Source organism: Tasmannia lanceolata, unplaced genomic scaffold (genome assembly GCF_043159265.1).
Source record: "Tasmannia lanceolata isolate RefF3 unplaced genomic scaffold, GAP_Taslan_0.1 ptg000020l, whole genome shotgun sequence".
Taxonomy (NCBI): Eukaryota; Viridiplantae; Streptophyta; class Magnoliopsida; order Canellales; family Winteraceae; genus Tasmannia; species Tasmannia lanceolata.
Window position 1 is genome coordinate 3,100,488 of NW_027518697.1, and position 9,876 is coordinate 3,110,363.

The window sequence follows — 9,876 nt, forward strand, 5'->3', positions numbered from 1 at the left end:
TCCTTCAAAGCAGAAATCCATCGAGTGGCCTTAAAAGTGACATAACGAGAGACGTTTCCTATATCCGCAACAATAGCACATTTTTTGTGAAACGATATATTGTTCCATTTTCTTTACCTGGGACAGCCCCCTACGTCTTTATATGACCACTCCTTTACGCTAGAGGGGACTGCCCCAAGTAAAAGAAAGGAGAGATTATTTCACCTCCTTTTTATTTTCTTTTTTCATTATTTTTTCGCCCGCTGCAGTATAATGCGCCCACTTGTAACATAATTTGACGTCAAAAAGCGTTAAAGTCAAGCAAGCCCACAATTCACGTTAACAGTGTCGTGGATTATCCAACAATGGGGGCGAAAAAATCACCTCCCTTTTCTTTTTATAGAGTATATATAATGCTGACACATATGGAGGTTTTGCATGCAGGCATCTAATGTGGCCACGCCACGCACTCCCACCGCCATACCTACACCCATCTCCTCATTTGTTGCGTGCTTAACAGCTTCTCCCCACTCTTCCCACCCACCAAATCCCCCTCGCCACCTTAATTAACCGCTCCCCCCCGTATTTATATTCCCACACCCCCCTTCTCTCTTCCATGGCCTAATCCACAAACATATCTCCACTATGCTTTCCACAAATCTCCTCCCAAACCCTATCTCCGGCCAAATTTCCGACAATGAAGAAGATTCCGACCCATACTCCACCGACGATTTCCGTATCTACGAGTTCAAAGTCCGCCGCTGTATGCGTGGCCGGAGCCACGACTGGACCGAATGCCCTTTCGCCCACCCCGGCGAAAAAGCCCGTCGCCGTGACCCTCGCCGGTACCACTACTCCGGAAACATTTGCACGGATTTCCGAAAAGGCGCTTGCCGGAAAGGCGACACGTGCGAGTTCTCTCATGGGGTTTTCGAGTGTTGGCTCCACCCTGCTCGTTATAGAACTGAACCATGCAAAGATGGCCGAAATTGCAAAAGAAAGGTTTGCTTTTTTGCTCATACCCCTCGAGAACTTAGGATTTTGCCTTTGAAACCATCGAGAATTCCTTCTCATAGTCTAAATCCATGCTGTTGTGCCTTTTCTAAAGCTCCTAATATTATCTCTCATGCCTCTTCACCAACTTCTACTTTGATGGGTCTTTCTCATTTATCTCCCCCTCACTCTCCTCCTCTCTCCCTTGCTGGATTCTCACCCATCTCTTACTCTCAAGCTCAACCCAAAATTGACCCTTCTTCGTTAAATCTCTTCTCTAGAGGTGTAAGTTACAAGACCATGTTAACAGATGTTGTAACATCTTTGGAAACAATGGATATTTCGGGGTCTAATTCTTCTCCTTCATCTTCTATTAATTCGTGGACTGCTTCTGTTAGAGCCAGTGAAGATCAAGGTTTGGGTTATAATGTTAAAGATTTTAATGAAGAAAGTGAGAGAGAAAAGGAAGGGGAAAGCTTTTTCAGCAGAAACTTCATCAATGATCATATCAACAATGAGAATTGCTTCTATCCAGATTTTAATTGGGTTGATGACCTAGTGATGTAGATAGTTTGTACATCAGTCGTATATACAGAACTATTGTGTATACGATTGGTGTTAATTTAATTTTTTTTTTCGGGTGAATGTTTATTGCTTGATGTTCTAGACTGTTAGTCCAATGTAGTCCATCTAAGTAAGTAAGTACATTTCTTTCTTTCTTTTTTAATGAGTTTGTAACTTCGCATAATTTTAGGATCAAATCATTTGAGTTGCGCCTTGTTTCTTGCAAGTATGTATTTTGGGGCGGTAGTTGTCGAGATTTCCGTCGAGATTTCGTTGTTCTAAAATTTTGATACAGTTGATAGATTCTACAGTAAAAACAACTGATTCATTTAGGCATCAAAATACATAAATAATGGATTTCACTACTTTTGCAACTCGGTTAGAGCGGGTTAGGTTTTTAATAAACCTAGTAGGGGTGCAACTCAGGTTGGGCTGGTGGGTTTTCCAAAACCCAAGTAGCCAACCCTATCCTACCAAGAATTATCCGAATCTAATTTTCTAATTTTTTACTAGAAAACCCGAAATTTGCAAACCCAACGCTACCCAAGATAGTTTCTCCGGTTGGGTTGGGTTTTTAATTTTTAGCGCAAGATAATGACTAATTTTGAAGATTATAGAAAAAAAAGAAACCACACCAGAAATCTCTAAATTAATGTCATCAATGGTATAAAGTTAAGGAGGACACTATATTTTCACATAACCGACGTAATCACTCAATAAAAACAATTGTATCAATATATTAAAAAATAATTATCTATGTTATTCAAGAGATATTTAAGAATATCATAGTACACCAATATGAGTCGTGTTTTGAGTTTTTTTTTTTTTTTAAAACCAGCCCTACCCAAGATTGAGTTGGGTGTTCCAATTTAAAACCCTTCACTACCCAAGACCCATTATTTCTAAACCTGACCCATGTTATTTTAGGGACTAATGATTCCTAAACCCGACCCATGTTATTTTAATAAGCCCTACCCTACCGAAAAATTATCTCCGCTTGAGTCAAGTCTTTATGGGAAAACCTGAGATTTATAAACCAGTTGGGTTGTTTTTTAATGGGAAAAATTCACTTACTAAAGTGATTAATTTCAAAGATGGTAGGAAACAACAAATCATCACAGAAGAAAGTAAGAAACCACCTTTTCACGTCACCAACCTTTTCACCTCGATGAAAACAACTGTATCGATATACATCAAAACTAATTTGGCATATTATTACTTTTTCATTTTTTCATTTTTAAAGACCTAGGACTCATGATTTCTAATCCCAAAGCACGCCCCATGTTTATTTTTGGTTTTACCGGACCCAAGTTGCAACCTTAGATTTCACCAAGGTGCCTTCAATTCTGTCTATCATTCTTGAGAATATTTTTAACCACTCTGAAGCAAACCTGTTTTTTGATTGGTGCCTTGAAACCGAGACCTGGTGCTCCATTTTCCAGTTCTCAGACATACTCAGAGAACAGTTACTGTTTTCTTCAGCAAAATTTTGGGTTGCTATTAAATGCTAGGTGATTTTTACCTCAAAAGGTAACAAAATTATTAAACTTGAAGAAGATATAAAAGTCTCTTTTTCATGGCTGGGATGGGAATCTGATCATATAGCAAATGTTCTATCTGCTATCTTTTCATCTTTGGCATTGCATACAACTTTGGTATGTAATCGAACTCAGTTATTTATTTCTTTATTTTATCTTTTGTAAGAGGAATCTGGTCGGGATAAGGAGTGAAACCTTATTGATTTGTGGGGAATGAGGGTGGGTGTCTTTTAGCATGTTTGGAATGGAGGAGGCAGGGTAGCCATTAAGGTATGGGGGGTGGTGGGGGCAGAGAGAGAGAGAGAGAGAGGAAAAGGTATGGAGAGTCACATGCTTTCGTGACCTCCCCATCTTAGAATACTCTTTCTCTCTATCCTGACGTGGGGAAAACGACATTATTGTGTACATCTATTAATTGATTACTTTGGTGTATTCGAGAACGGAAATGGTGGCCCATCCTACACGTGGAACGGTTAGGTGTGCCAGTATCAGACTACCAGAACGTCTGGTCCCATACTGGATATGTAATTTTAATCCTTGGATCAAGAAGGGGAGTTTTAGGATAATTAGTAAAGGGAAATGATATCAACACAACCATGTTTTCATAATTGCACAAGCACAGCTTGACTTTTCTTTTTTAACTGGCATGTGGAAGCTTTTTGGCAACTTTAATTAGGAGTCCAACTTGGGTCGGGCTCAACCCGAACCCAACAGATTCAACCCGATTTTGGCTCGAGTGTGGTTGGCATTTTCTTGGGTTGGGTCGGGAAAAGCCAACCCGATTTAAATTCGGGTTGGGTTAGGGTTGAGGCCTTGGTAACCTAACCCGACCTCCATCCTCTAATTTTATCATTATTTTCTCAGGATTATGCTTTTCTTTCTTGTATTTTTCTGTTTGGCCGTAGATGAACCCGATCCCAACCCGACCCGATTTGGAGGCAGGTTGGGTTAGGGTTGACCATACTAAACCGAGTCTCCGGTTAGGGTTGAGGGAATGCTATCTTGGGTTGGGTTATGGTTGCCCTCAACCCAACCCAACCCGACCCGAGTTGCACCCAGCGGCGGAGCCAGGAATTTACCCTTGGGGCCAGACTAATTTACGCTTGCCTACATTGGTCATTTCTGTGTGTGTGTGATAAACTACCTAAGCATGCATGTATAGCCATGCACCTTTAAAGGGATTTTGAAAGTCAATAGGGGCCATGGCCCCCAATGCTATATGTGCCTCCCCCTTGGTTGCACCCTTAACTTTAATTAACCTTTGACAGCTCCTTAAATGATAAAAGACAAGATGCGTTAGTGAATATATCAAAACATGGTTGTGCTGATATCATTTTCCTTTGTAAAATGTTATGGATTTTGATAATTGCAGGCTTGATGGAGCACACGAAGATCTCCTTCCTATCAAAAAGGTTTCATAATGGTGGAAGTAGAGGGTAGAGTGCTCCCAAATTTACAATGGTCACGGGCGTTGTTCCTGTAGTTTTTATAGAGGCTCGTCACATGACAAATGAGCATATTTTTTCTTTGAGGTTTTGTTTCTTCTGACTTTGTGCAAAGCAAATTTTGCCCCTGGTGCAAAATTAATTTGTTTCATCCTCATTTTATATTGGAGCCTGGGGATCAGGTTTTTTGTTGAAGTACAAATGATTAAATAACACCATCTCTTAACACCACTCTAACGGCATAAGTTTTTGGAGTAATTGGTTGTTTTCACCTGATATCATTGCTAATGTCCTACAACTCCTTGATATTGAAAAATCAAATTGTACGGCCAACCGAATAGAGGGGCCAAACGTGAAGGGGAGTGTTGAAGTACAAATGATTAAATAACACCATCTCTACCCGCTTTAGTTTTGGAGTAATTGGTTGTTCGATCTTTTTTTTTGGGAAATGATATTCAACACCCCCCGGGGAGAATCCGCACTCTCTATTGCAGCCGCTACCCACCCACACACACCTAAACGGATAAAATCCCCACCTTTAACGGTTTCTGTGAGAATGGTTCACTGCTTGAGGATAAATTCACCCCCTTTAACGTTTTTCTTTGCTTTTAAAACTTAACGAATAACATTAAAGGGGGGATTTTATCCGTAAGAGGGAGGAAAATATCATTTCCCTTTTTTTTGCCTAAAATAGGGCACGAAACGAATTTTGTTTTACGCCCATTTTACTATCACTAGACCTGGAAAGAAGTGATCCGAACCTGCGGATCGACCCGGCCCACCCGTATTTTTCGGGTCCGGGTCATTCCAATGTGACCCGTTTGAAAATGATCAGCAGGTCCATTGGGCCGGTCCGGGTGGACCAACGGGTGCCCGTAGAGAAGCGTAACAAGGTTTTATTTTCGGCCCTTTTTTTCGTAATTGTCATACTTCTTTGCATTTTCTTCGTAGTTTTTTCCATAATTATCATATTTTAGCACATTCTTTTGGTATTTTTTTCAGTAGTTTTTCTACTTTGGGTAATTTTTCTCACATACCCGCATGATTATTATTGTTATTCACCGAGGGTTTTTACCGGCGTTCCTGAACGCTAGTAATCATAAGCGCCCCCAGACTAGTGCACTATTAGTCCAGCCACCCCCCCCCCCCCCCCCCCCCCGGCCCCAAAGTGTAAATTCCTTGCTCCTTAACTTTGAGCACCTTTCAGCTGTCTCCTTGACTTTGTAGGCACACACGAACTTTACACATCCACCTAACAGAGGGCCTAGGACACTTTACTAACTTTGTAGGCACCCTCCAATGTTTCAAATGGGTTTGTGGCCTAATTAATTACATGATAAGGGGTTTTAGGTACCAGTCTCACATGTTCAGAATGGGTCCACACTCGATCAATGATCTAGATTAGTCGACATGGGACTATTCCCAAAAGGTAGTTGCAAGTTTTTTGGTGGGGTTCAGATTTTATTTTTAAAAACTGATGTTATGGACTATTTGTGATCGCAAGAGTATTGCCTTGCCATTGCAAAAACCCAAATTTTGACAAGCTTGGCTTGAAGAATCATGTAGGCGTTCGGGACATAGTATTGACGCCTCTCCTCAGCAGAGGTTGCATGCAGATTAGGGCTGCAACTGGGTTGGGTTTTTCAAAACCCTAGCCCAACCCTGGATCCCATTATCTCGGCCCTGACCCGCCCTGACCCTGAGTCAGGGCCGAAAAACCTCAACCCATTGCCCACCCTACAAGGCTCAGTGCTGGTCCTGGCCCGCCCTGATTGGCCCTAATTGGGCAGGACCCTAGTGCGAATACTTGTTAAGAGTGCCAAAAATAAAGCAACCACTTATCATATAGAACAAAATGACCAATAAACATAGAAAGGAAACAAAATAAGGCAATATGAATTCAATAACATGACAGGCAACAGAGACAATCAATAATAATAATCTAAGGAAACATCAATCCAAAATAATAGAAAACATTAGCAAAAGAAACATGCACAGATGGTTCAATTCTATAATAGAAAACTTAGGGTCGGGCCGGGTCAGGGTACCCGAGGCATTAACCCAGAACCCGACCCGACCTAAGTCAGGGTTGGAAAATCCAGCCCTGACCCTGTTCAGGCTCAGGGCGGGTCGGGGCGGGTCAGAGCTGACAGGGCCAAACTTGCACCCCTAATGTAGATAGTAAAGTTGAAGAGACAACAACATTTTGTTGTCTTCATAAGCGATAGTTGCAGAGCTTTCGATTCCTCAAATTTGGCTTCTTGTAGAAAGAGCTTGCCGTCATGATGTTAATTTAGTCAAAAATATCTCAGTGACGATTGAAAACTTTTGAAAATCAAGTGGCTATTCGAGCCTTACTGTTGGAAATCTAAGCTTGATCACTTATCCACTTAACCTTGACCCTTTGACTACTTGACCGTTGGACTACCCGTTGTCTTGGAACTTGTTACTTGCATTGAGCTTGCCATGCACCCTTTGATATTGCTACATTGGAACTCTACTGCATTGGTAATTTGTAACCTTGACTTGACTACATTGGAATTCACTCTTTCGGGAATTAATGTTCTAGGGACTTAGTTTCTTATTTTGGAATTGTGAAAGTCATTTATTTTACATTTGTTATTGTGTTAGTCATAGTTTAGGGAAGCTAAGAATAGTTATGATATGTTGATCTCGGATTTGGAATGTAGCCGATATTTCGGCTTTGTATCTTCTTTTTTTGTAAGCCATTTTAGTGAAATTTGAAATCTCTTGACTTGTGAAATTACCAAACTTTTGGAGTTACTCATAGTTTTCACATGGTATCAAAGCAAATGCCTGGGTTCAAACCTCCTTGATAGCAAAATCCACATGCAATGGCCAAACCCAAAAGTGGGGCCACATGTGCCACGTGTAGGCTAATCCAAAGAAAGAGGGGCCACATGTGAAGGGGAGTGTTAAAGTATAAAAGTTTAAATAATGCCTTCTCCAACAGCTTAAGCTTTTGGAGTAACTGGTCGTTTCACATGACTAATGTAACAACTTGGACCTCATTCTTTGCGTGTTTGGCATCAAGAGAACGACTTTCTTCTTTTGAATCTCATCTTTTCCCTCGATCCCAGTTGGTTTCATTCCAACACCTAGAATGTAGTCACCGAAGCTATATTACTTGAGTGAAGGTACTAAGGTGCTAAATCAAATTATGGGGTCATCATTTCTATATTCGTCTTTGTAGTCATTGAACTTGTCTATGTTAGATGTTAGTTATGGTCGTGTCATATTTCTGGTTAGAAATTTTTGGAGCTCAAACTCCACTTCTAATCCTACGCAAACTCCTACATAAATAGAATTAGGACTCACTCCTAACTTAGCTAGAGTTCATACCACATCAATAAACAGACTCACTCCTAACTTTGCTAGAGTTCATACCACATCAATAAACAAACCACGATATAATTTGAAGGAGTCATGTGCAACATCATGATACGACGTTTCATTCCAAATGAATGAATAAAATATCAAAGTAAACGCATTGATACAAGTTGTGAGTTTTAGATTCAATATTGCAATATTCTACACAAGAATTGGTTGAAATTCCCCTCCTGGGAAATCAGAAGAGCTTCCCCGCAAACTCCGAGGTATTGTCATCTTCAGATGAAGATGAGGACAACGATCCCAAAGCCCTGAGCTCCGAGAGGCTCCTTCCCAAATGCAGAGCCACCTTCATCTCGAACAACTCTCCATTTTCTCTCTTATCCACCTCTCTTTCCATCAAGGTGGAATCAATGGATTCTTCCAAGAGATGATAAAAGCCAGCACAGTTGCGAAACAACTCAAATACCATACCCACCTGTCCCCCATGCTCCAACGTATTCACAACACTCGCCAACGCTCCACCGGTAACGCCAGCGAGCAAAGCCCACTGTCCCACAGAAGGAGATCCCACCAAAGCAGCCCCCACTGCAGCAACCCCAGTAAGGGAAGGGCCCAAGGAAGCTAAAATTCTATTAACTTTCAAGACCAACTTGCCCAATCTCACGTACTCTGCAATATCCTTTCTCTTCAGAATTCTTATAACCCCCTTCATTTCCTCTTCCAGTTCTCTACTCCAACCGTTCCCTTCTATCTGCCCACCAACTTGCTGCTCTTGCTTTTGTAGCCGTTTGTATGAAGGCCACCATTTGGTGGGCTCTACCTGTTGAAGTATAAATGATTAAATAACATAACTCTAACACCTAAAGCTTTTGGAGCAATTGGTTGTTTCACATGATATCAGAGCTATTGCCTCCGGGCAGGTTCTGGCTTCTGGGTTCAAAACCCAACAACACCTTAATATTATCAAACCACATGTACAGTCTCACGGCAGGTTCTGGGTTCAAAACCCAACAACTACATGATTTTACAAATCCACATGTATGGCCCACCCAAAAAAGAGGGGTCACACGAGAGGGGGAGTGTTGAAGTATAAATGATTAAATAACATAGATCTAATATACATTTAAAAAAAAAATCTAACAGCTTAAGCTCTTGGAGTAATTGGTTGTTTCACACTACCTTTTCCGGGAACTTTTCAAGCAGAGGAAGCAAAGGTAGTGGGTAAGCCTTTTCGATAGCCAATACCCTCTCCATCACATCATTTAGATCTACAAGTGTTGGAGTTCGGAGGGCGAGGATTGTTTGGATCTGCGTGTGGAGATGACGGAACAATTTGGCAGCATTCCTTTGTTCTTCGGCGAGTTGGGAGGGCTGAATCTTGTTCACCACCATGAACAACCCCGTCGCTACTAAATACAAGAGAGTGGAAGAGAGCTTGAAAGCTAAAAGGGGCTCTCCAGGTGGGATTGCAGATAATCCGGCCATGGTGGCCGCACTAAGAGTGATGGCATTAATGGAGCTCACAAGTAGGAAGTTCCAATTATTCCTTTGCTCTCCAATTATGGTATGCATCTCTACCCTGTCTGAAACTGCCTCAGCGATCGCATAAAGCTTGGTCAGTGAGGCCATGGAGTCATCATCTCTCGTAGTCGTCTTTTCAGTTGTGGAACACTTCTCTGTTGGGATGTGGGTTGTTGTCATGTTGAAATTATTCAAGCTTTTGGTTACTAATTTTTGAAGGGACAGATGACTGGTCCCTCTAAGTTTGGGTGTGTGAAGGCTATTAGGGAATTTGCCATTTCTGGAAGTGTATGATGAATACAAGAGAGTGGAGGAGGCTTGAAGAGTTGCCATTTTTTCCCCTTCTTTTGCTCTTCTGACTTTTTAAGTCTTGGGATTTTGAAGTGCTGTTGGGAAGGGGTGAAATGGATTAGATGTGCTATCTTATTTATATAGGGTTTTGAGAATTTGAATCAGAGAACTACATCTTTGACTTCAACCTG

At 41.4% G+C, this 9,876-nt stretch overlaps 2 protein-coding genes across 2 annotated transcripts; one reads left to right on the forward strand and one right to left on the reverse strand.

The window, feature by feature from the left end:
• Window positions 1-512: 512 nt before the first annotated feature.
• Window positions 513-1,748, forward strand: LOC143854628 (zinc finger CCCH domain-containing protein 2-like). The gene has a single exon (XM_077364676.1). The coding sequence runs from the start codon at window positions 625-627 to the stop codon at window positions 1,537-1,539; it is 915 nt and encodes a 304-aa protein (XP_077220791.1). The 5' UTR covers window positions 513-624; the 3' UTR covers window positions 1,540-1,748.
• Window positions 1,749-7,975: 6,227 nt separating this feature from the next.
• LOC143854833 (putative F-box protein At4g22030) lies at window positions 7,976-9,574 on the reverse strand. The gene is made up of 2 exons (XM_077364946.1): window positions 9,053-9,574; window positions 7,976-8,693 (listed from the first exon to the last, which is right to left on the reverse strand). The coding sequence occupies exons 1-2, from the start codon at window positions 9,572-9,574 to the stop codon at window positions 8,109-8,111; spliced, it is 1,107 nt and encodes a 368-aa protein (XP_077221061.1). The 3' UTR covers window positions 7,976-8,108.
• Between the last annotated feature and the right edge of the window lie 302 nt (window positions 9,575-9,876).

Coding starts and splice junctions, on each gene's coding strand:
- LOC143854628 (XM_077364676.1), top strand. CDS start 625: ATGCTTTCCACAAATCTCCTCCCAAACCCTATCTCCGGCCAAATTTCC.
- LOC143854833 (XM_077364946.1), bottom strand. CDS start 9,574: ATGACAACAACCCACATCCCAACAGAGAAGTGTTCCACAACTGAAAAG. Junction 8,694..9,052: donor TTGAAAAGTTCCCGGAAAAG/GTAGTGTGAAAC, acceptor ATACTTCAACAG/GTAGAGCCCACCAAATGGTG.